Genomic DNA, 27775 nt, shown 5'->3' on the forward strand with positions numbered 1-27775 from the left:
GGGAGTCATCTCAGGATTTGCAGTATTGTCGTGGTTGTGTGGAGAATTATATATATTCTTTTGATGAGAGGTAGGTGTGACGCAGTGGTGGCGTGGAGTATGTTTTTAACCCTGGTCCTCAATGTTCAGAAGACAGAAGTCCTCATTTTAAGTGAAAAAACATTTAATCTTAAAGATTCATTTTGTACACATTCAGTTACCTCTAATAACCTCAGAAATGGCTTCTATTTCTGAATATCTTTTTTAGTTGAAGGGATTCAATGCTATTCCTCATCACAAAGATTTCCACAATAAACATTGAAACGGCATATGGCCAGCTGACAAACAAACATTTCTGTCACAGTAAGATAAATCACAAGCTTAAATCAACAGAAAACAACATTATGTACAAAAATAAAATCCCAATTGGGAGAAAAATATGTAATGGCAAGATATACTGTACAACAAAGCTCAGATTTGATATTGTCACATCTATACAATGGTATCGTTTGTGCTTTCTTGTCCATTTATTGGCGGTGGTGGCTTACCCTGGCCCCAGATATGTTTGTGCTGTGTTGCCAACTCACATTGCCATAGGAGTTGACCATAAGAGTTTGCGAGACGGCACAAACAGATCTGGAACCAGGCTAGCTGTGCCGTCTTGTCTACCGGTATGTACAGCAGCTGTGGATGAATTTCTTGAAGTAGTTCCTGAACTCTGTGTTGAAGACCGTGTAGATGATGGGGTTGACGGCGCTGTTGACGTAGCCTAGCCAGGTGACAATACTCATCAGGGCGGGGGGGATGAAGCAGGTGGCACACAGGGCCCGCATGGTGTGGACCACAAAGAACGGGGTCCAGCAGAACAGGAAGACACCTGGGATGGAATAGACACACACATACACAGAGGTAGTCAGGCACATACACAAGCGCACAAACGCAGGAAGGTACATGGGAACAAGCATAGGAAAACATGCACACAGGTACGCACAGGCACGCACAGGCAGAACGGCACGAATGGGCACAGACACACACACAAAGAGGGAGGTTTAGATTTCCTAAACCACAGGGATCGCAGTAAAATTACACCTCTAAGACTTCTCTCATTTATGAAAGGATTGTATGTCAGGCTAACATAGGCTTGAAACTGTATTGCTACGCTTGTGTTCCCAATGGCACCCTTTCCCCTTTTAAAGTGCTCTACTTTTTGATCAGGGCCCAAAGAGCTTTGGTCTAAAGTAGTGCACTTTATAGGGAACAGGGTGCCATTTGGAACGCATCCCACATTTAATAAAACTGGAATTGCTCAATATATGATGAGTCTTACTTTGAGGACATGAATGAGCGGCCAATTGGAAAAGATATAGCTAGCAATAATGATCAAGTCAAACACAATCAAAATCAAAGACTGAGCCCAGAACTACTGTAAGCCGCCCCCCTCTTAAAGCCCCATCCAGATGAATGTATTTCAGATTGAAGTAGCCTGAAGAGGCACTGCTGAATAGATTCTACACATCACTGAGAGCTCAATTACATATACATCATGAAGTGTGATCATATCCCCATGGTGTAATATAGATGTAAATTTTTTTAAAGTGCAAAAAAAAAATGTTAAAGTGTAATTTCCTATCAGCGCGACGCGACTATGGTAATAAAACGGAACTGATCTGGATTGTAAGTAGGAAAATTACATTTTCAATCAAACACTGGCCCATACATAAACCAATTGCTCATACAGGAGCAAAGTATATTGGGTGAATACTTCAGATATAAGCAGAACCTTGCCAGATCAAATGATGTTTGTACGTAAAGAAGTATGCCTGCAGAAAAATGAGAAGGGTGTATACAGGTGTAGGGTATATATAAGATAAACTGCTACAAATGCTCCTCCACCACCGTTCGAACTATACCAGTCAGCCAGCTTCCCTGCCTAGCCCCCGCTCGGCTGAATAATTCAGAAATGCTGATGAGATTTCTATTAATAATCTAGAATGGGGGTTAGGATGAGTGATGGATCAGAAACAAACTGTTCCATCCTGCATGGGGAGGTCTGGGTTCCATCCCAAATGGCACCCTATTCCCTATATAGTGCACTACTGATCATAGCCATATGGGCCCTGTTTAAATGTAGTGCACTTTATAGGGAATAGGGTGTCATTTGGGATATATCCCTGCTCTGAGCACCAACTCTCTCTGGAAGCTGGGCTTTCCTTTCTCCGACTCATTCACTTACTGTGGAGGGAGGGCTTTGGTTGAACAACTGAATGTGAGGCAGAAATAGCATTTGATTTTTTTCCATCGGTTCAGCATTCCTCAGAGAAGCTCTGAACTGTGAATAAAGTCTCCTAGTCATCTAATGTAGGTCCCTCAGGAGCATGAATAAGAGTCTTATCCAATGTAATGTAGAGTTCCTTCCCACCAGAAATCTACCTTGGTTTGTGTTTGAACCATTGAATTATATTAGAGATATCCATCACTCCTACCATTCCCCTCTGGCTGGGCCAAGGAGAGACCCTTGTTTTTTTCCACACACAATACCCCATAATGACAAAGTGAAAACATGTTTTTAGACATTTTTGCAAATGTAATGAACATGCAAAAGTTTACATACACTTAGGTTGGAGTCATTACAACTCATTTTTCAACTACTCCACAAATTTCTTGTTAACAAAATATTGTTTTGGCAAATTGGTTAGGACATCTACTTTGTGCACGACACAAGTAATTTTTCCAACAATTGTTTAGAGACAGATTATTTCACTGTATCACAATTCCAGTGGGTCAGAAGTTGACATACAGTAAGTTGACTGTGACTTTAAACAGCTTGGAAAATCCCAGAAAATGATGTCATGGCTTTAGAAGCTTCTGATAGGCTAATTTACATAATTTGTGTCAATTGGAGGCGTAACTGTGGATGTATTTCAAGGCCTAACTCAGCGCCTCTTTGCTTGACATCATGGGAAATCTAAAGAAATCAAGACCTCAGAGAAAAAAAACGCCTGAATGTACCATGTTCATCTGTACAAACAATAGTACAGAAGTATAAACACCATGGGACCACGCAGCCATCATACCGCTCAGGAGGGAGACGCGTTCTGTCTCCTAGAGATTAACGTACTTTGTTGCGAAAAGTGAAAATCAATCCCAGAACAACAGCAAAGGACCGTGTGAAGATGCTGGAGGAAACGGGTAGAAAAGTATCTATATCAACAGTAAAACAAGTCCTATATCGACATAACCTGAAAGGCTGCTCAGCAAGGAAGAAGCCCCTGCTCCAATGAAAGGCTGCTCAGCAAGGAAGAAGCCACTGCTCCAAAACTGCCATAAAAAAGCTACAGTTTGCAACTGCACATGGGAACAAAGATTGTACTTTTTGGAGAAATGTCCTCTGGCCTGATGAAACAAAAACAGAACTGTTTGGCCATAATGACCATCGTTATTATGTTTGAAGGAAAAATGGGGAGGCTTACAAGCCGAAGAACACCATCCCAACTGTGAAGCACGGGGGTGGCATCATCATGTTGTGGGGGTGCTTTGCTGCAGGAGGGACCAGTGTGCTTCACAAAACAGATGGCATCATGAGGTAGGAAAATTATGAGGATATATTGAAGCAACATCTCAAGACATCAGTCAGGAAGTTAAAGCTTGGTCGCAAATGTGTCTTCCAAATGGACAATAATCCCAAGCATACTTCCAAAGTTGTGGCAAAATGGCTTAAGGACAACAAAGTCAAGGTATTGGAGTGGCCATAACAAAGCCCTGACCTCAATCCTATAGAAAATGTGTGGGCAGAACTGAAAAAGCATGTGCGAGCAAGGAGGCCTACAAACCTGACTCAGTTACACCAGCTCTGTCAGGGAGAATGGGTCAAAATTGATCCAACTTATTGTGGGAAGCTTGTGGAAGGCTACCCAAAACTTTTGACACAAGTTAAACATTCTAAAGGCAATGCTACTAAATACTCATTGATTGTATGTAAACTTCTGACCCACTTGGAACGCAATGAAAGAAATGAAAGCTAAATAAATAATTATCTCTCCTATTATTCTGACATTTCACATTCTTAAAATAAAGTGGTGATCCTAACTGACTTTGGACAGGGAATTTTTACGAAGATTAAATGTCAGGAATTGTGGAAAAACTCAATTTAAATGTATTTGGCTAAGGTGTATGTATACTTCCGACTTCAACTGTATATACAGTACCAGTTAAAAGTTTGGACACACCTACTCATTCAAGGATTTTACTTTATTTTTACTAAGTAAAGCTGTTTGAGAGAATGCCAAGAATGTGCAAAGCTGTCATCTCTGCAAAGAGTGGCTACTTTGAAGAATCTCAATTATCAAATATTTGTTTATTTGTTTAACACTTTTTGGGTTACTACCTGGTTCCATATGTGTTATGTTGATGTCTTCACTACTATTCTACAATGTAGAAAATAGTACAAATCAAGAGTAACCTTTTGAATGAGTAGGTGTATCCAAACTTTTGTGTGTGTGTGTGTGTGTGTGTGTGTGTGTGTGTGTGTGTGTGTGTGTGTGTGTGTGTGTGTGTGTGTGTGTGTGTGTGTGTGTGTGTGTGTGTGTGTGTGTGTGTGTGTGTGTGTGTGTTGTAATTCTTTTTTTTTTTTTTTTTGCTCAGATAACTTGGGGGACCAAATAAAACCACTTGTGAAATCCGTCCCGTAGGCTACCAGTTGGGAAACCTGTCATAGGGCGTCTTATTATAAACCCCCAGGGCCAGGATTAGGAAAGCGTTATCTAATGGAATAATGTGTTTCTGGGTTTCTGAGTCAGTTCTGACCAGACCGCTCCAACACTCCTGCTATTTGGAGTTGTTGCAGATCCATTCTCACCTCCTACTATTAAATAAAGAAAAGGATGGAAGGCTTGAGTGAGGCTGGTTGGAATGGTGTCTTCTCTCCAAGAGTCCCCTATTTTCAGACACCACCTGACTTTGAGGCATCTATTAGTCTTTTCCCCACATAACTATTATTAACTAACTATTTATTTACAATGTAGGCTACTACTGCAGTGTAAGTTACTATTTCTGTTAGTATCCTGATTCAGATAAGATCAACCGTTATTTCAAATCTATTTCATTGACTTGTGGGGGCACCGGTTAGTCGAGGTAGTATGTACATGTAGGTAGAGTTATTAAAGTGACTATGCATAGATAACAACAGAGAATAGCAGCGGTATAAAAGAGGGGGTTGGGGGGGGGCACTGCAAATAGTCTGGGTAGCCATTTGACTAGATGTTCAGGAGTCTTATGTCTTGGGGGTAGAAGCTGTTTAGAAGCCTCTTGGACCTAGACTTGGTGCTCCGGTACGGCTTGCCGTGTGGTAGCAGAGAGAACAGTCTATGACTAGGGTGGCTGGAGTCTTTGACAATTTTTAAGGCCTTACTCTGACACCGCCAGGTATAGAGGTCCTGGATGGCAGGAATCTTGACCCCAGTGATCTACTGGGCCGTTCCCATTACCATCTATAGTGCCTTGCGGTCGGAGACCGAGCAGTTGCCATACCAGGCAGTGATGCGACCAGTCATGATGCTCTCTATGGTGCAGCTGTAGAACCTTTTGAGGATCTGAGGACCCATGCCAAATCTTTTCAGTCTCCTGAGGGGGAATATATTTTCTTGTTCCCTCTTCACATTGACTCTTGAACACAGGGTTTGAAATACTCCCTGAATGCTCCCTCAAATTCCATACTATAGGCCACGCTTCAGTTCTGACATGCCTTTTCAATGAATTCACCAACTCCATTAAAACCTCTTGCTTCTACCTGGCACGCAGGCGTCCCATCTAGAGCTCTGGAAATGCAAATGCGCTACGCTAAATGCTAATAGTATTAGTTAAAACTCAGACGTTCATTAAAATACACATGCAGGGTATTAAATTAAAGCTACACTCGTTGTGAATCCAGGCAACAAGTCAGATTTTTAAAATGCTTTTCGGCGAAAGCATGAGAAGCTATTATCTGATAGCATGTAACACCACAAAAGACCCGCAGGGGACGTAAACAAAATAATTAGCATATTCGGCGCTACACAAACCGCACAATAAAATATAAAACATTCATTACCTTTGACCATCTTCTTTGTTGGCACTCCTAGATGTCCCATAATCACTATTGGGTCTTTTTTTCGATTAAATCGGTCCATATATAGCCTAGATATCGTTCTATGTAGACTGTGTGATACATGAAAAAAAAAGACTTTTGTATTTTTGAAATACTTTTGTAATGCAACTTTAGGTATTAGTAAACGTTAATAAGCGATCAAATTAATCACGAGACGAAGTGTTTTCTATAGGGATCCATCTTGAAATACTGTCCATCTATTTCTCAACCAAAATATCCGGTCGGAGACCGGAAGAAATGGGCTGTCTCTTGTTCGTTTGACCAAGAAACAAATCCTAGGCAAATGACAAGACTGTTGACATCGTGTGGAAGCTGTAGGTACTGCAACCTCAGCCATATTTAATGTCTTTCGCCCATAACAATGGGTTGAAGCGGCGGATGGATATATTTTTCCACCTTCAGTGATCAGATTTTCCTGCACTTTTCAATGAAACGCACGTTATGTTAAAGCCACAGCCGTGATTTAACCAGTTTTATAAACGTCTGAGTGTTTTCTATCCAGACATACTAATCATATGCATATACTATATTCCTGGCATGAGTAGCAGGGCGCTGAAATGTTGCGAGATTTTTAACAGAATGTTCGAAAAAGTAGGGGGTAAGCTTAACAGGTTAATCTACATCATCCCTGGATAGATAGACTCACAGATAGCACAAGGACACAAGACTAATTGACGGTGACGGAGTTTCTCTCTTTCTCCCCGCTCCTTCCCCTCTCCCCTTATCTTTCTCCCCCTTTTCTCTCTGTCCTAGTAGACTCATTTAGCTGTGTGTGTGTGTGTGTGTGTGTGTGTGTGTGTGTGTGTGTGTGTGTGTGTGTGTGTGTGTGTGTGTGTGTGTGTGTGTGTGTGTGTGTGTGTGTGTGTGTGTGTGTGTGTGTGTGTGTGTGTGTGTGCTCCTTTAGTGTGTGACTTTCCAGTGTGGATGATTGTGGCCTGGGTATTGAAAGGATCATCCAGAACAATTTCCTGCCATGCCCTCTGCCCGTACCCTCCAATAGGCAGACAACCAGAATATGTGTGTGTGCATCTACTGCGAAAGACTACAGGATTGTCTCTCTGGCTTAAAGCAGGCACAAAACTTCTCAAGGGGGAAAACTGCATTAAAGAATGTGTGCAATGCTAGAAGGGCCCTTGCTCCGGATAATTGTCCTTTACATTTGGTAATACATTTGGTAACACCTTGTCTTTTTGTAGCGTAGAATCTTGTTTGTTTTCTCAGCTTTAGCATTAAATGTTGACACATCCATTAACTGAAATTTATTGAAAAGGAAATACAGAAATATCATAAATATTCACACCCCTGAGTAAATACTTTGTAGATGCACCTACGGCAGCGATTACATCTAACTCTTTCTGAGTCCGTCTCTAAGAACTTTCCTCATCTGGATGGTGCAACATTTACCCATTTATTGTTTTCTAAATTCTTCAAGAACTGTGAAATTGGTTGTTGTTCATTGCTAGACAACCATTTTCAGGTCGTGCCATAGATTTTCAAGTATATTTAAGTCAAAACGGTAACTCGGCCACTCAGGAACATTCACTGTCTTCTTGGTCAGCAACTCCAGTGTAGATTTGGCCTTGTGTTTTAGGTTATTGTCCTGCTGAAAGGTGAATTAATCTCCGTCTGGTGGAAAACATATTGAACCAGGTTTTCCTATAGGATTTTGCCTGTGCTTAACTCCATTCTGTTTATTTTTTATCCTGAAAAACTCCCCAGTCCTTAACGATTACAAGCATACCTATAACATGATGCAGCTACCACTATGGGTGTGAATACTTTCTGAAGGCACTGTGTATTTTAGTGAGCATATTTAGCAGTTTTAACCCCTACAGCGTGAATGATTGTTCTAGGTCTCACAGGAGGTTGGTGGCATCTTAATTGGGGGGGACTGGCTCGTGGTAATAGCTAGAGAGGAATAAGTGGATAAGTATCAAAGACATGGTTTCTATATGTTTGATGCAATTCCTCACCATAACCTTCACTCCAGATCAAAACTCCTGGAACTGAGACAGACCAGATACAACTTCAATTAGTACTGAGGTGTGAAGTGAGAGGTGTCAAAGCCTTGGTAGGCTACACCCCCAAATCCAGAGGCCTTGAAGCCCCCTCCCGCTGTTCACAGACCATCCACTGACATTTTCTACAAGAAATCTGCCTCCAGAAATAAAAGCTTCTCCCAAGTGGGTGTGTCACCTACTCCCGTTGTCTGCTGCACTGCTGCTTGGATTCCACCTGGCGATCTGTTCACCGTCTGCTGTGGCCTGTCTCCCCCTGTCTGGTATAGGTACCCCCACCACACTCCTCCCTCTCTCCCGAGCTTTCGCTCTCCTTCAGCACACAGACACTGTTGGGGCGAGTGACTCTGAACTTACAAATGACTAGTTATATATTTTTTCTTGTGCATTTTGCTATGTGCCTCATGACTCCTGCATGCTTTGTTGACTATGAACCTTCTTGTTTATCCAACCGTGGGACAGACTATGTTTGTTCCCACACTCGGGACTCTGACTCTATTGGTTACACAGACTTTTCTAACCACCTCTTGCCGGCTTTGTATTCATGTTAACTGATGAAATTGCTGTATAATATGATCTTGTTGCCATTTAATGCACATTCAAATGTCATGAATCAACACTGCAGAGCTCCCTGTCCTCTGCCGTGTCTTGATTGTATTACTGTTGATGATATCTAGAAATGTGCATGTACACTCTGGCCCATCTACTGTTGCTATCCCCAATTCTGACGGCTCTGATATCTGTTTCACTGATTTCTGCTCTCGTAAAAGCCTGAGTTGTCTCCACGTTAACACTAGAAACTTATTACCTAAAATGGATCAATTGAAAGTGTGGGTTCACAGCTCCAATCCAGATGTTTTGGTCATTACTGAGACGTGCTTACGGAAGAGTGTTTTGAACACTGCTGTTAACCTTTCTGGTTATAACCTTTTTTGGCAAGACAGATCTTCTAAAGGTGGGGGAGTGACAATCTTTACCAAGGATCACCTTCAGAGCGCGGTTGTCTCCACCAAGTCTGTCCCCAAACAATTTGATTTGCTGGTTTTAAGCATTAAACTCCCTCTTTTTACCCTGCCCTGCTACAAAGTTGGCTGGCGGTCACTGAGTTTTACCCTGCTGGCGGTCACTGAGTCCGAGGTGCAAAAGTAGCACCTTAAACAGATGGTTTAGATCCTTTCGTCTTTAAGGTTGCGGCCCCTATAATCGGCAAGCCTATCTGTGACCTTTTCGACCTGTCTCTCCTCTCTGGGGAGGTTCCCATTGCTTTGAAGGCAGCCACGGTTAATCCTTTATTTAAACGGGGAGATCAATCTGATCCTAAATGCTAATAGGCCTAATTCTATTTTGCCCTATTTATCAAAAGTGTTGGAAAAACATTATTGATGTCTATAGTATTCTTTGGTAAGTAATCTGGGTTCCTCTCAAGGGAAATGTCACCATTGCCCTTGATTCTAAGCAATCTTGCACTGCTATTTTAAAGTTTTGATACGGTAGACCATTTCATTCTTGTAGGCCCCTCCCCGGATTTTGTGTTAAACGCTCTACTACAAAGCGTTCTTAGTGTCCAACAAGCTTTCTCTGCCCTTTACTGACTTGCCTAGTTAAGTAAAGGTTACACACATATACACACACCACACTGACCAAAAAGTCATTTTGTTGCCATTTACGTATGTCCCCATTATCCCCCATTATCAGTAAAACATAATCAAAACCTATTTCTTTCACTTACTTGCTGTGCTGTTTTGTTGTTCATTTGTTCAGTAGTTTCCTTCTCAACCAGGATTTCATCATACATGTCAAGCAGTGAAGTTTCAGCTTTGCACATCGGCGTTATCTTCACCGATAGATTGTGCATCCCTAAGTACTACCGCTGAGGGTTTAGAGCTTGAGGTAGTCACCTCATACAAGTACTTGGGAGTATGGGTAGACGGTACACTGTCCTTCTCTCAGAAGATATCAAAACTGCAGGCTAAAGTTAAATCTAGACTTTGTGTCCTCTATCGTAATCGCTCCTCTTTCACCCCAGCTGCCAAACTAACCCTGATCCAGATGACCATCCTACCCATGCTAGATTAAGGAGACGTAATTTATAGATCGGCAGGTATGGGTTCTCGAGCGGCTAGATGTTCTTTACCATTCAGCCATCAGATTTGCCACCAATGCTCCTTATAGGACACATTACGGCACTCTATACTCTTCTGTAAACGGGTAAACTCTGTATACCTGTCGCAAGACCCACTGGTTGATGCTTATTTATAAAAACGCTCTTATGCCTCACTCCCCCTATCTGAGATACAGTGGGGCAAAAAAGTATTTAGTCAGCCACCAATTGTGCAAGTTCTCCCACTTAAAAAGATGAGAGGCCTGTAATTTTCATCATAGGTACACTTCAACTATGACAGACATGAGGGCAAAAAATCCAGAAAATCACATTGTAGGATTTTTAATGAATTTATTTGCAAATTATAGTGGAAAATAAATATTTGGTCAATAACAAAAGTTTATCTCAATACTTTGTTATATACCCTCTGTTGGCAATGACAGAGGTCAAACGTTTTCTTTAAGTCTTCACAAGGTTTTCACACACTGTTGCTGGTATTTTGGCCCATTCCTCCATGCAGATCTTCTCTAGAGCAGTGATGTTTTGGGGCTGTTGCTGGGCAACACAGACTTTCAACTCCCTCCAAAGATTTTCTATGGAGATGAGATCTGGAGACTGGCTAGGCCACTCCAGGACCTTGAAATGCTTCTTACGAAGCCACTCCTTCGTTTCCCGGGCGGTGTGTTTGGGATCATTGTCATGCTGAAAGACCCAGCCACGTTTCATCTTCAATGCCCTTGCTAATGGAAGGAGGTTTTCACTCAAAATCTCATGATACATTGACCCATTCATTCTTTCCTTTACACGGATCAGTCGTCCTGGTCCCTTTGCAGAAAAACAGCCCCAAAGCATGATGTTTCCACCCCCATGCTTCACAGTAGGTATGGTGTTCTTTGGATGCAACTCAGCATTCTTTGCCCTCCATACACGACGAGCTAAGTTTTTACCGAAAAGTTATATTTTGGTTTCATCTGACCATATGACATTCTCCCAATCTTCTTCTGGATCATCCAAATGCTCTCTCGCAAACTTCAGACGGGCCTGGACATGTACTGGCTTAAGCAGGGGGACACATCTGGCACTGCAGGATTTGAGTTCCTGGCGGCGTAGTGTGTTACTGATGGTAGGCTTTGTTACTTTGGTCCCAGCTCTCTACAGGTCATTCACTAGGTCCCCCCGTGTGGTTCTGGGATTTTTGCTCAACGTTATTGTGATAATTTTGACCCCACGGGGTGAGATCTTGAGTGGAGCCCCAGATCGAGGGAGATTATTAGTGATCTTGTATGACTTCCATTTCCTAATAATTGCTCCCACAGTTGATTTCTTCAAACCAAGCTGCTTACCTATTGCAGATTCAGTCTTCCCAGCCTGGTGCAGGTCTACAATTTTGTTTCTGGTGTCCTTTGACAGCTCTTTGGTTTTGGCCATAGTGGAGTTTGGAGTGTGACTGTTTGAGGTTGTGGACAGGTGTCTTTTATACAGATAACAAGTTCAAACAGGTGCCATTAATACAGGTAATGAGTGGAGGACTGAGGAGCCTCTTAAAGAAGAAGTTACAGGTCTGTGAGTGCCAGAAATCTTGCTTGTTTGTAGATGACCAAATACTTGTTTTCCACCATAATTTGCAAATAAATTCATTAAAAAATCTACAATGTGTGTTTCTGGATTTTTTTTCTCATTTTGTCTGTCATAGTTAAAGTGTACCTATGATGACAATTACAGGCCTCTCTCATCTTTTTTAAGTGGGAGAACTTGCACAATTGGTGGCTGACTAAATACTTTTTTGCCCCACTGTATATACTGCAGCCCTCATCCTCCACATACAACACCTGTTCTGCCAGTCACATTCTGTTAAAGGTCCCAAAGGCACACACATCCCTTGGTCGCTCGTCTTTTCAGTTCACTGCAGCTAACGACTGGAACAAGCTGCAACAAACACTTAAACTGGACAGTTTTATCTCAATCTCTTCAAAGCCTCAATCATGGACACTTACTGACAGTTGTGGCTGCTTTGCGTGATGTTTTGTATTGCCCTTTCTGCTGTTGTCTGTGTCTAATAATGTTTGTACCCTGTTTTGTGCTGCTACCACGTTGTTGTCATGTTGTTGCTACCATGCTGTGTTGTCATGTGTTACTGCCATGCAATGTTGTTGTCTTAGGTCTCTTATGTAGTGTTTTCTCTCTTGTCATCTTGTGTGTGTTGTCCTATATTTTCATTGAATACATTTTTTATTTTTAATCCCCATCCCTGTCCCCGCAGGAGGCCTTTTGCCTTTTGGTAAAATAACTCACTTGCCTAGTTAAATAAAGGTTTAAAAGAAATCCATTCGCTCTGTTTCAGGCATTATTATGAGCCATCCTCCCCTCCGCAGCATCCACTGATAGTTGTAGAATACATGAACATTCCAACATGGCCTACAGTCAGCTTGGATTCTCGTTGACAGTTTTTACACAGGAAGCACAATTCTGATATTTTTTCACCACTAATTGGTATTTTGACCAATTAGATCAGCTCTAAAAAAGATCTGATGTGAAAAGATCTGAGGTGATTGGGACAAAATAAAAATCAGAGTTGTCCACAGTAGTCCACAATGGGGCAAATCTTCCAAGACTCCATACTCCATGATCACTGTCGATGATCATTCATCTGTGTTTACTCAGCTGTGTTTCCAGGTCCATGCAGCCAGTCAGAAGGCTGAGCCCTCTACACAACAATATGCTGAGGCTGTAGGGATAACTCCCTCTCTAGGTCTTAAGACCTCAGGCAAACCTTACATAATGATTGGATTGAGAGTTAAGGTAATTCGCCAATGTTGGCTAGGGTATCATAATGACTCATTAGGCCCAATAATGACCCTGTTTATCCTTTTTCCTTAACAAGGTCTTTACACGTAAGAAAGACAACTGTTTAGAGAGTAAAAACATTGAAAGGACCACACAAGACTTTAGGCCAGAGGTGAGGTTTTAGAAAGCTTTGTATAGCTAGAGTGGTATGTTAGTTCTCGTGTTGATGACTCAGACCACTCAGTGCACAGAAGATGGACCCTCAAAAATATTTACGACGAATTTCTTGCGGTTGTTGTGTGGCTGGGTTGTTGAGAGAAATACCATGTGGAACTCCAGTTCAATGCTGTAAGATCTGTCACTATGTTGTTGATGAAACCTGTTTTTTTGCTATTTCATGCTTGAAGCCAGCGTTCAACTTGTGCTTGTATTCTTTGTATGACACATCGTTTCCTATACGAAAATAATTACATTTAAAATATATATTTTGATACATATTTTAGGATGAATGTGAAATATTTAAAATTGGCAAAATAATGTATTTTTTTAAAACAATTTTTTACATACATTCAAACATATTACGGAATGTACTTTAAATGTATATGCATTGAGTTTACCAAACATTAGGAACACCTTCCTAATATTGAGCCTCAATTCATCAGGGCATGGATTCTACACGGTGTCAGAAGCATTCCCCAGAGATGCTGGCCCATGTTGACTCCAATGCTTCCAATAGTTTTTCAAGTTGGCTGGATGACCTTTTGGTGGTGGACCATTGTTGATACACTGTTGAGCATGAAAACCCCAGCAGTGCTACAGTTCTTGAAACAAACCTGGCACGTACTACCATACCCTGTTCAATGGCACGTAAAATACTTGTTCTTGCCTATTCACCCTCTGATTGGCACACATACACACAGTCCATGTCTCTTTACACGTGAAATGAATAATGGATCAGAAAAGAAAGGGCATATAATCTTAATGTGTTGTAGACTCAATGTATGTTGAATGCATTGGGAATGTATTTTAAAATAGATTTTTACATGTAGAAGCTTAACCTTAAAGCACAGAGCACAACATAACACATTAACTGGCATGACAATCCGGGTCATGGGAGGCCAAAAAGCTCTACAAGAAAGCCACAAACCCTAACAAACAACGCCTCCAAGTCTTCTTAAAAGGCTGCCAGCGCTACAATATATTTTGTCAAGATGCATTTTTATTGTACTTGACACATACCAGAGGATACCAAAAACACTAACATGAATTTAAATGCATCTAAATTACTAAAACAATTGTAGTGACCACATTGAGAATTCAATAAATATGAATTTTCTATATGAATAAAGACTTGCTAAAGTGCCTAAATTCTGCATTTTGACATGTCCCTCCGTGCAGTCTGTGACTTCTTGGAAGGTTTTAACCCACTAACCCCCCAAAATAATCAGTCATTCAGTACATTTACATGCACACAAATAATTCGATATTAAACGGATTATGGCAGTGGGCAGATTATGCAAAAGTCATGTTAACACCTTACTCTGGTCAAAATCGAAGTAAACATACACCGATTAAAACACTTGATTTTTCTGAGCAATCTTTCAAGTTATTACGATATGTAAACACCTTAATCGGCGTTCCAGCGGTGTATTTGATCTGCATGTGCGAGCATCAGCCGAGCGAGCCTCCTGCTTTAGCGCGAGTAAAGTGAGTTCGGAACAACAATGTCTGCATCGTAAAAGTAGTTTTCACATAAAACTTTATATGTCCAAACTCAGAATCAAATATGCTTCCCAAAAATAACATGTTCACTGTGGTAGAACGTTTATTTTCATTGACGATTCTCTGCATGTATCAGAGTGCCATCAGGCAGCCTGATTTCAGATGTGTCCATGTAAACAGGATTATTATGGGATTCGTTCTTATTGCAAAGCATGTAAACGTTTTAATAAAATTATTATAGTAATCAAACTATCCAATCTGACTGTGCAGAACCATACTCATTGTAAAGCCCTAGTTATTAAAGTCAACTGTTACGTGAACTGAACTCTCGTTTTAATATGGTGAATACTAGGCGAAAAGGGTCCATATCAAGGGATATCTATCTTTATCTACTGTATATATTTCCGGATATCTAACATTTGATTAGATATAAGTAGTAGACATGTTCCAGAAACGCATGTCATGAATTTCATATACGGAACTAGGATATTCTCCATAAATGGACAGTTTCTACATGCATCCAATCCGGACCTCAGAACTCTCCCTGCTGTCGTATGAGTCCAGTGAGATATCTGGGGTGTGAGCGTGCCCCCGTTTACATATTTGTAGAACACCTTTTCTGAGTCAAGATCAGTAGCGGTGCGTGGGTAAAATCACCGGGGAAGCCAATACAGGAAACAAAAAGCCATATTACAACCTATGGGTTGTGATAATTCCGTTTGCTCTATAATTAGTTAATATGCCTTGACACGTGATGTATAGTGAACTAACCTTCCACGGAGTATTATTTTCCAGAGAAGGCATAGAGCCACAAGTTGATTATCTCTTTTATACCATGGCTATAATTTAACACATTTGCCGCTAGAAATGTGTTCAACATCCACTGAAGCTGCTAGGAAGTTTACTAGATCGCGACAGAAGTTGCCTTGGTAACCATACAAACTGATTTGCTAGTTTAGCAAACCAAACCTAGCTTGCTATTATGAATATCCAATTCAACCATGCCAATAATGTTTTCAATTTGACTTTTGCTTTCAAAAGCAGCTGCCTCACCTGACTCACCATCCCTCCTCTCTACCTCCACTGAGAAAAGGGGCCAGAAACTCCAGACGCACTGCATTATGTATGCCTCAAGCACCAATTCATGTTGTTACTCCTATGACCAAAGAAAGTGAAATATTCAATAACGCAAGCTTGTCGGACAACTTTGCTATACTCATTCATTACAGCTTTAGTGCTGGTTGTAGTGTGAGTGTTGAACAAAGTGTTGACAGTGCTGAATAACTTAACTTAAACATGAACTTACTCATAAAAACAGCAGCTCTTTGCTATATTTGTTGAGTCTCTCTAGTCATGGTTTTAAATGTTTTTCAATCTCACAGTATCAACTTTACTGTGTATTCAAGGGTATCTTTTTAGAGTCAATGGCTCAAGGAAACTGTGCAGACACAGTGATCTGAGCTATCTGATTGGCCAGCGGTAGGCCTATAGGTGCACTTGATTTGCACTTTGGGCCTGCCGAGTAGGCGGAGTTCTATGTTTGGTGATTGACTAGGAATGCCTTGAAGATCGGCCAGTCGATCAGGATCAACTGGTTGGTAACCACTGTTGTAGAATATTCTAACTCCTCTTTGTTATGTTACAGCCTTATTCTAAAATGGATGAAATAAAAATGATTCCTCATACATTTTTCACATAATGACAATTCGAAAATAGTGATTTCGACATTTTTGGAAATGTATAACATTTTTAAATTAGACATACCTTATTTACATAACTATTCAGACCCTTTGCTATGAGACTCAAAACAGAGCTCAGGTGCATCTTGTATCCATTGATCTTCCTTGAGATGTTTCTACAACTTGATTTCGACTCCACCTGTGGTAAATTCAATTGATTGGACATGATTTGGAAAGGCACACACCTGTCTATATAAGGTCCCACCGTTAACAATGCATGTCACAGCAAAAACCAAAGCATGAGGTCGAAGTAATTGTCTTTAGAGCTCTGAGATGGGATTGTGTCGAGGCACAGATCTGGGGAAGGGTACCAAAGAAATTTTGCAACATTGAAGGTCCCCAAGAAAACAGTGGTCTCCATTCTTAAATGGAAGAAGTTTGGAACTCCCAACTCTCTTCCCAGAGCTGGCTGCCCGGCCAAACTGAGCAATTGGGGTAGGAGGTGACCAGGAACCCGATGGTTACTCTGACAGAGCTCCAGAGTTCCTCTGTGGAGATGGGAGAACCTTCCTGAACGACCATCTCTGCAGCACTCCACCAATCAGGATTTTATAGTAAAGTTGCCAGATGGAAGCCACTCGTCAGTAAAAGGCTCAAGACAGCCCACTTGGAGTTTGCCAAAAGGCACCTAAAGGACTTTCAGACCATTAGAAACAAGATTCTCTAGTCTGTTGAAAACAAGATTGAACTATTTGGCCTGAATGCCAAGTGTCACGTCTGGAAGAAACCTGAGGCCATCCATGCGGTGAAGCATGGTGGTGGCAGCATCATGCTGTGGGGAGGTCTTTCAGCGGCAGGGTCTGGGAAACTGGTCAGGATCGAGGGAATGATGAACGGAGCAAAGTACAGTGAGATCCTTGACAAAAACCTGCTCCAGACACGACAACAACACTAAGCACACAGCCAAGACAATGCAGGAGTGGCTTCGAGACAAGTCTCTGAATGTCCTTGAGTGACCCAGCCAGAGGCCGGACTTGAACCCGATCGAACATCACTGGAGAGACCTGAAAACCTGACAGAGAAGAATGGGAGAAACTCCCCAAATACAGGTGTGCCAAGCTTGTAGCATCATACCCAAGAAGACTCGAGGCTGTAATTGCTGACAAAGTTGCATCAACTAAGTACTGAGTAAAGGGTCTGAATACTTATGTAAATGTGATATTTCAGTTTTTTTTTATACATTTGGGAAAAATAAAATAAAAACAGTTTTTGCTTTGTTATAATGGGGTAATGTTTTTAGATTGATGAGGAAAAACACAATATAATAAGGCTGTAACGTAACAATGTGGAAAAAGTCAAGGAGTCTGAATAGTTTCCGAATGCACTGTATCGAATGCACTGCATCTAAGCCTTTATAGTTAGGCATGAATGAATCCACATATTAAAAAATATATATCATATCCGTTGTCATTACCTGATAATTAATGTATCCGTATTTAAAAAAGAAAAAACAATTTCAGTAGATATCGTTACATGATATGTAATATTCATCCTCTTATGACTGATCGAAAATGGGCTAAATCCGACTCATGAAAGGTCAAGTGGCCAAATTATTTGACCTGTTCAGGCACTGAAAATCATCATGCTTCTTCACTTGAAGGTGACATATCTGAGCATACACTTGCACCATATTCAGTAGTAAGCTATACAAGGCACGGAAAGGAAACATTATCATATTTAAATGGCTATTTCCAAAGAATATCTCTGCTATTTCTTTATTTTTATTTTTATGCAGCATAGCAAATATAGAGCTCCAATCACAACAGCAATCACAACAGGTTTTCTGTGAAAATGCAAACGTAAGCCAATCTTTGCTAAACATTTATTTGATTTAATAGAAAATAAAAGTTGCACACCCTCAACACTCCTGCTTGCCCTGTTTCTTATGGACGATGGATGTGATGGGTGCAAATTGGGTCATCAGTGGCAGTCCCTTGCAGTCCAGACCCAACATGGTGGTAGTGCTGGTCTATGATCCACTCCAAACTGTAAATGCATAAATCATGAATCAAAATTGAGTCAATATTGCAAAAAACATTTTTTTTCACAAAACCATACCACAAGGTAGGTACTCTACCTCCTTCATTCATGATGACAAAACTAACTGGAACAAGCTAGCTAGCTATCTTATATTAATCTGTAATGCAAAATATGCCTAAATGTTTTAAAACATTAGCTATCACCTTGAGTCTTGATAGGGGGTGAAAAGGTTTTCGTTATTTGTTAGCTAACTAGTCTACCAGGTAGCTTGTACCCCCACATCTAGCCTCAAGGTATTTTATTAGGATCCTAATTAGCTGTTGCAAAAGCAGCAACTACTCTTTCTGGGGTCCACACAAAATATGAAACATGACATAATACAGAACATTAATAGACAAGAACAGCTCAAGGACAGAACTACAGTTGCTAAGATAAATAAAACATCTGAAATTAGATACTCACTTTAGCGTTAACTTCTTGGAGGTATTTTCTGAACAACTTCAAATTTCTTTGTTTCTCCAGTTTTCAGTTCGACCACACACCATTGACACACTCATTTGTGCCGCCCAAATAAAAAAAATGATACTTGGAACTGCACAGCAGAAAATACATGATTCTTGTTGCTAGGTTACCAGTTACAGTGCTTTAGCTTGCGGTTTGCTTGTGCCTTTATCTAGAGGGAATAGAAAAAGTATAGTGTCTGAAAGAATGATATGGATTTAATATTTGTCAAATTATTGAGCATGTCCTCAACTCAAATAAGCATCCAAAATTGTCCTTATTTAGCATATCAAGATCCTGATATGGACCTCAGTCAAGAGCATGTGGCTTGTACCGTATGTGCTGAGAACATACACTATGTAGGCCTACTGTCAGTATTTGTCATCAGGACTATATTGACATTTTATTTTCTATCTCAGGATATCTAATGACTCAATATCCAGAGGAAATCCAAAATTCAGAAATGCATCAAACCGTCTTTATTTTCAGCATATCAAAAAAGCATATCAAGATCAGGATATGGACCTCAGCCAAGAGGAGCATATCTGGAAACAATATAGCTTAATATCTTGAATGTGCTGAGAAAACACAGATATGCGATGTGTACAGTCAGTATTTGTCAACATGAAGAGAGAAAAATAGATGTCTCATATCTCAGGATATAGTCCATATCTGGCCATAGAAGTTGTCCATGTGTGATATTCGGGGTAATAGACTCTTTTCTTTCAAAAGAAACATTGGACATATAATAGTCAAATCATAATGTAAAAGCTGGTAAGCTGGTTCTACTCTTTTTGGGCATTTTCTTGTGTTTTGTGGTGAAAAACTGAGTGGGTGGAGCATAACATGTCAACCCTGTTACCCATAGATAGACACGCTACAAATGTTTTAACAGTAAACCATTTTTGTGAAACTTGCATTCAATTGGCCCTCCCTGTTGCACACAACAAGCTTCCATTCCCTGTGTCATGGCTGATTTAACTATACTGAGCAAAAATGTAAACGCAACATGCAACAATTTCAACGCTTTTAACTGAGTTACAGTTCATATAAGAAAATCAAGTCAATTGAAATAAATAAATGAAGCCCTAATCTATGGATTTCCCATGACTGGGAAGGAGTGCAGCCATGGGTGCACCCACTGGGGGTCCAAGCCCAGCCAATCAGAATGAGTTTTCCTCACAAAAGGGCTTTATTACAGACAGAAATCTTCCTAAGTTTCATCAGCTGTCCGGCTGGCTGGTCTCAGACGATCTCGCAGGTGAAGAACCCGGATGTGGAGGTCCTGGGCTGGCGTGGTAACACGTGGTTGTAAGGCCGGTTGGACGTACTACCAAATTCTCTGAAACAACGTTGGAGGCGGCTTATGGTAGAGAAATGAACATTCAATTCTCTGCCAACAGCTCTGGTGGACATTCCTGCAGTCAGCTTGCCAATTGCACCTCAAAACTGTGTCCAGGCACTCTGCATCTCGAACCACCCAGTTTATAATTATATAACTGCCAATGTTTTGGCTTGGTGGCCCTAAAAATATCTCCATTGATCACTACATAAAGAGTAATTTAATAAGCCGAATTTGGAACCACTTTGTCTACCCTGTAGACTAGATGTCATAGCCATGCATTTCTGGAATATTGTCAGGCTTTACCTGCATTTGAGCAACGCAGTTGATGATGGCATGGATTTTGAGAGTGGAAGCACAGCCTATCCATCCATGATGCACAGTGCTCATGGAAGGAGAGATGTGCCTTTTGCTCCGGTGAATCCCGTAAAACAGTGATTTGTTTTTCATTTAAGTTGATTAACAGCCAAAATGATTATGTAGAAAGATTCCCCGGCTATGGGTTTATGGTGAGAACATACTTTTCTCAAATGCAATGGAATTCCGTCCGCTATTTCTGGAGAAGTGCATATTTGATTTGTAAGATGGTACCATGATGTTTATAAAACATTATATTTGTGAGTATAATGGTGAGTGGAAATTCTCCTTTTCTCTTTATATTGGATCTTTATCCAGCTCCTATGAAAAATGTGTACAGTATATGTGTGGAAAACTCTCCATAGTCTTAAATTGCCTTGTCTGTATTATACACCCATGGTGAGCAATTATTGTGCCTGGAACTGTATTTAGACATAGACTATTTAAAACAAGTAGTTTTTTCGTTTTTAGTAGAATTTGATTATAATTATACACTGGTTTCTGAAGGCCTTATCAATAGCCTAGTGAGTTGAATCTTCCTTTTTGACTATGTTTGGCATTTTCATGCCTAGACTGCTATAGCCAATGTTTAACAATTTAGTTCCATATTGAAGCAATGCAATTTGAACAATGTGGACTGAAAACATATTCAACATATTTAGCAAATATGGGACAGGGTATTTAACGAATTGGGCTATAACGGACTAACATTCAAAATGGAGTTGATGACAATGCAATTCATAAAAGACCTCAAATACACAACTTGAAGCAACCACATCTAGCCATGGAGTACGTTCTGATTGGCCAGTGAGGGGCCAAGTCATGACACATCCACTTGTTTATTCATCAAAACCCAGCCCTTTCACACCACCACTAGCTACTGCGACAATAATTACAGTTGTGAAAATAGCTAAAATATTTCTGACACACGCCCGAACCTATAACGCTACGGTCAGTGCCAAGATTTTACATTGCATTAGGTTTATTAGAATAGAACCCTACATTTTGCATTTAAATCAGAAATGTCTATTTAGCTTTTTTAATACGCAGCGTTAATGGAAATTCAAGAGAACTGCCTGACTCTGAACTTGGGTTTGGGTCGAGGGAGTGTTTTCTGTGAGTGCTGGCTTTTTAACAAAGACAGGCACCTTCTTTCTGTAGCATTGACACTGCAACAGTTGCACAGTTACACGAACAGTTGCATCAGTGCCCTGGCCAATACTGTTACCACAATAGAGGCTCCGCAAAGTGCAACCAAACAGATAAGAGAACAAAAAGAATTCCACTCACCCACAACGACAGGAAGCACTTTCATGGCCTTCCTCTCTCGGCAATTAATCTTGGCCCTCTTCTTCTTGTGAGAGTCGGGTGTGGGGTGGAGGTTATGCTTAATGTTACAGTAGGCCACCACAGTGGGCACAGGGCCGTCCTTGTATTCTGGAGTGGTGGAGGAGTTATAGGGAAAGTCTGGAGTGTCTGGTGAAGAGTTGTTATAGGGGCCGTCTGGAGACTCTAGGGGGTAAGGGTCCAGCTCCTCCAGGTTAATATCCTTTAGTTCCCGCTTCATGTCTGTCAGCTCATCCCGCTTGATAACAGGGGGCGGAGGAGGCAGGGAGGCCAGTGGGGGCAAGGAGGCAGCGGCCTCCTGGAACTTCCTACAGGCCTGGATGCTGCTCCTCAGCTTGGCCTTGCGCGCCTCCTCCCACCTCCTCAAGCCCCGGAACATCCCGCAGTAGAGGAGGAGCATGATGGGGCAAGGGATGAAGAAGGAGCAGACAGAGGAATACACCACGTAGTTGTCATCTTCTAGCTTACACTCTGTTGGGTCCCGCTGGGGGACGTTTTGGATGCCGAACATGACGGGCGAGGCCACCGCCAAGGCCAGGATCCACGTGGCGGAGAGCAGGAAGATCTGTCTCTGGTCCACGTGCTTACGGTTGTAGTTAAGTGGGATGGAGACAGCGATGAACCTGAATGAATCACATCAACCAGAGAAGAGATTGAGAGGAGTTGTATCTAAACTCTGTGTAGAAGAGAAATATTTACGAATGAAGTAAATTAATGATTTACTTAGATCTGTCATTCTAGTACATCACATTTGACAGAAATGCAGGAAATGTATGTTGGTGTACGTGTTGGATTCTCATTTATTTCAGATTTCCATTTGTTGGAAAGCTAAAAATGTTTTCTTGGCTATAGGCAACATGGAGGCAACAAATACTTGAACAGGCCCTATACATCTTCATTTCAGTGAGAGACTTTGCAACAGTGAGCAAAGATAAGGATAATCATATCAGGTCAACTAGCTAATGATTCCATGCCAATTCTGGCAGTTGATCAACATGGATACATATTTTATCCTGAGGTTTCTGTTTTTTTCCCTTTTTTTTCTGTCTGCCTAATTTGTGCTTTCTGTTAAGAGTGAGTGCTTTTAGGGAGAAGGGGGACAAGAGATGACAGGTCATTGCTGGATGCATGGTCATTTTTCCTAATAAGATGAATTGACTCATGCTTGTAATGCAATGCTGTTTCTGTCATAAAGTGATACTTGACCTCAGAGCTTCGACCACCACCTGAGAAATCGGACAGAATGTTAACAGAGAGTTAAAGGCTGATCACCTGTCGATGCTGATGGCACAGAGGTTGAATATGGAGGCTGTACACAACATCACGTCCATGGTCATCAGGCTATCGCAGATGTGCATGTTCAGTGACCATAGACCATCCTGGAACTGAAACAGATCAGAGCAACAAAACCCACATGGTCAGAGAGCAGCATCAAAGACATCAGTCTCTTTCTCCATTCTCCATCTTTCCCCGATTCCCCACATCCTCTGTCCTTGCCTCCTTCTCAAAACGCATTGAAGAAGGTCAGAGGGGAGGCACCTTGTACCGTCTCCTTCAATAAAGCTGATAATTAAATTAATTTAGAGAGCCATGGTCTTCTGACAACTCCTTGCCCCTCCCTGGCCTCTAATCACTTCCACAAGGTATTCCGCCAGGCTAGTGTTCTGCACCCACCAGATTGGCTGTGTGAGACATCTTAATTTCCTCATTAGCATTGCTGCAGCTCTGTCATACAGCTGAGCAGAGTAAAACACACCACTCTCCAGCCCGGCCCCTCTGGCTGATTGGGAAATGCAGGTTTGGTGCGCAGTGCCAGGTTATGGCACGTTTTGTTCTCATCAAAATTGAAAGGATTTTAATGGCCTTTTATCACCTGAGGAATAAATGGACAAACCTTTTAATTGGCTTTTTCTTAATGTCTTCTCTCTGTCTGATCAAAATGACCCATATAAGGCTGCCAGGTTGGCGGCATGTGTTCACTGCCAGTCTACCATTTGATGTGATACATGAACCTCGGTTTCAACACTATAGGCTAAACACTTTCCTAATTCCTTCCTTCTCCTCAGCCTTGAAGTAGCCTAATCACTGTTCCAACTTGGCTGGATTCCACCACTTCCACTGAGTCATGTCAGATCAGCGATCACCCCAAGGACGGGAGGGAGATGGGCCACTAAATAATTTCATCGGACTGGCCAGTCGGATGCTATTTCAAGCTGTCTTGTCCCCTCTGAAGGCGCCATAACGGTGTCCAGTGTGGCGCTTGGGACAGTGGCCCTGGGAATGGAATGTTCTGTCAGTGACAAACCATTGTTCCTCTGCTGGGTCTCTGGGCTACTAGTGGCTGTCTGGCTTAGGGGAGGAGGAGAGGGGCATAGGGGAGGTGCTAGTCAGCTTCAGTTTCCCGGCCCAGTGATGACTACCGCTGGGAAAATGTGTGTGTAATGCTGCGGGTGAGGCATGTGCTGTGGCAAAAGGAATGGGGATGCATCTGTGCAGTGACTCGTTTCAGGGGGTTCTGGTACTATTAGTGGCGAGGCAACCCAAGCATCTGCCCGAGGGGTCAAATAGAGTTTATGCCTAGCTAGCGTAGCTATATCTACATGGTTGAAGTTAGATTCCAATCCTCATACAGTGCATGATTTTTTTTAGAGACAGTGGATGTCAGTGTTATCTGATTATTTCTGAAATATTTACACCGAACAAAAATATAGACGTAACAGTTGCAGTTCATATAAGGAAATCAGTCAATTGAAATAAATTCATTAGGCCCTAATCTATTGATTTCACATGACTGGGAATACAGATGTGCATCGGTTGGTCACAGATATATATATTTTTAAGTAGGGGCATGGATCGGAAAAACCAGTCACTATCTGGTGTGACCACCATTTGCCTCATGCAGCACGACACATCTCCTTCGCATAGAGTTGATCAGGCTGTTAATTGTGGCCTGTGGAATGTTGTGCCACTACTCTTCAATGGCTGTGCGAAGTTGCAGGATATTGGCGAGAACTGGTACACGCTGTCGTGCACGTTGATTCAGAGTATCCCAAAAATGCTCAATAGGTGACATGTCTGGTGAGTATGCATGCCAGGAATTGTGTACAGATCCTTGCGACATGGGGCTGTGCATTATCACGCTGAAACTAGAGATGATGGTCGCGGATGAATGGCAAGACAATGGGCCTCAGGACCTCGTCACGGTATCTCTGTGCATTCAAATTGCCATTGATAAAATGCAAGTGTGTTCGTTGTCCGTAGACCCTACCACCAACATGGGGCACACTGTTTACGATGTTGACATCAGTAAACTGCTCGCCCACACAAAGCCATATACGTTATGCTGTTTGCCATCTGCCCGGTACAGTTGAAACAGGGATTCATCTGTGAAGAGCACACTTCTCCAGCGTGCCAGTGGCCATCGAAGGTGAGCATTTGCCCACTGAAGTTGGTAACGATGCCGAACTGCAGTCAGGTCATGACCCTGGTGAGGACAACGAGCACACAGATGAGCTTCCCTGAGATGGTTTCTGACAGTTTGTCCAAAAATGTTTTGGTTGTGCAAGCCCACTTTTTCAGCAGCTCTCCGGGTGGCTGGTCTCAGGCGATCCCGCAGGTGAAGAAGCCAGATGTGGAGGTCCTGGGCTGGCGTGGTTCCACGTAGTCTGCGGTTGTGAGGCCAGTTGAAGTAGAGGCAGCTTATGGTAAACAAATTATCATTCAATTCTCTGGCAAAAGCTCTGGTGGACATTTCCTGTTGCACACTCAAAACATGAGATATCTGTGGCATTGTGTTGTTTTGACCAAACTTCACATTTTAGTGGCCTTTTATTGTCCCCAACACAAAGTGCACCTGTGTAACGATCATGCTGTTTAATCAGCTTCTTGCTATGCCACACCTGTCATTTGGATGAATTATCTTGGCAAAAGAGAAATGCTCACTAACAGTGATGTAAAAAAATGCGTGACAACATTTCAGAGAAATAAACTGTGTGTGCATTCGGAACATTTCTGGTATATTTCACATATTTCAGTTCATGAAACATGGAACCAACACTTTACATGTTGCGTTTATATATTTTTTCAGTGTAGTTACAGTATTCTTTTATCATTATTGGTAAAGTTGAACATTCAGTATTAAAAACCATGCAGCAGGAATAGATCTGGCGAAGCCATTTTGTGTAATGATAATTTAGCTGGCTCAAATACTTAATGTAGTCGACAAACCATATAGAGAAAGTTGGACAACAGCAATCTAGGTTCACATGTCTTTGCAAACCATTGTGTTAATGAGTTAACTGTGTTAATGTGTTAATACAGTATGTCATCTATTCTGTGCAGTGTGCATCCTTGCATCAGCTACAACACATGTAATAAACCTTTCCCCTCAAGACAATAGGTTGTTAGACAATAATCAATTGTGTAAATATTTCATACTGTTAACTATGCATAATATCAATACGAAATTACATTTGATATTATTGATTAGACATGTGGTCTGTTCTGTCATAGTCTATGGTTTGGAGTGACAAATGGCATATTACAATATTACAATGTTACATTATGTGCTCTTATTTGAAATGGCTTCCAAGCATAATTAATTGACCCGTATGAATATCATATTTAGATTATTTTGTTATATCATATTATCATGTGTAATTATTGTAATGATTAATACTATCACTATTAATAATAATCATCATCATCAGGGTATCATAAAGTTAGTCAAATATAGTTAAATAAATTTTACTCACCTCCACATATATAAATAGTGGCAAAACCAAAACTGCCAACATCAAATCAGCCACAGCCAGACTGACTATGAAGTAGTTGGTTGTAGTTTTCAAAGCTTTTTCCCTGTACACGCTAAGGCATACAAGCAAATTTCCACAAATGATGACCACAATTAGCAATATTCCGAGTATCAGAGCAGGGAAGTTATAGTCAGTGTCCCGGGTTTTTGCGGTGTTAATCTCAGCACCCAGAACTAGCACGGTGTTGTTTGAGACAGTGAGGTTGCCTGGCATTTCTGCGGACAGCCGCTCTCGCACGGAAAAGGATACTCTCCCTCTCTTCCAATAGAAAAAGAAGAAGAAGCCGCTCTGTGACGGCCGGTCCGAGCGAAAGCGGCAGTCGTGAAAGGGATTTTCATGTAGGCATCGTTTCAAACAGGTATGCAGGATGGGTTTATTTTGCCATGTTGAAGTTTTCATTCCCGAAAACTGTTGAGACGCCTTGATGTCCTGAATAATGCGCGTCTGTCTTTTCAGTCCTGTGCGCGCTGGACAGAACCACAGAGCGGCATTAGCCTATGCTTTCCAACAAGAAGCTTTCGTGCGCTCTCTTTATGCGGGGTTCCAGTTGATAATAACAGGTAGATATCACCGAAATGAATCAAACTGCTAGTCCACCCAGAAGCGGTAGATTTAATCCCGTTGTGTATGATTTAAAATCGAGTCACTTTGACACCGCACCATCGAAAGGCTATGCATTCTGCTGTGTCTCTCCGCAGCCTAGTTATTTTCAGTTAAACTGATGAGGCTTATCAAGTCCGTCATTCCAAATCCAGGTGCTTAAAGCCGCTTATACCTGTTCTGGCTGTTTTCATGCTCTGTCCTTGAACCCAAGTCCAATACACAATTTAAGAGCTATGTGCATGCATTTGTTAGACTACTTGTCAGTCGCAGTGAGTGTTTTTTTGCAGAGGCATCATGCTCATCTGAACATCTACGTTTGGGCCACATGGGGTTGTAGTACCTTAAT

General features: G+C 41.5%; 1 protein-coding gene across 1 annotated transcript; it reads right to left on the reverse strand.

Annotated features, from left to right (window-relative positions):
• Positions 1-27656, reverse strand: drd4a (dopamine receptor D4a). Its single transcript, XM_046352472.1, has 4 exons — positions 26767-27656; positions 23285-23397; positions 21956-22635; positions 1-856 (listed from the first exon to the last, which is right to left on the reverse strand). The coding sequence occupies exons 1-4, from the start codon at positions 27223-27225 to the stop codon at positions 645-647; spliced, it is 1464 nt and encodes a 487-aa protein (XP_046208428.1). The 5' UTR covers positions 27226-27656; the 3' UTR covers positions 1-644.
• Positions 27657-27775: the final 119 nt, after the last annotated feature.

This window comes from Oncorhynchus gorbuscha, linkage group LG06 (assembly GCF_021184085.1).
Source record: "Oncorhynchus gorbuscha isolate QuinsamMale2020 ecotype Even-year linkage group LG06, OgorEven_v1.0, whole genome shotgun sequence".
Lineage (NCBI taxonomy): Eukaryota > Metazoa > Chordata > Actinopteri > Salmoniformes > Salmonidae > Oncorhynchus > Oncorhynchus gorbuscha.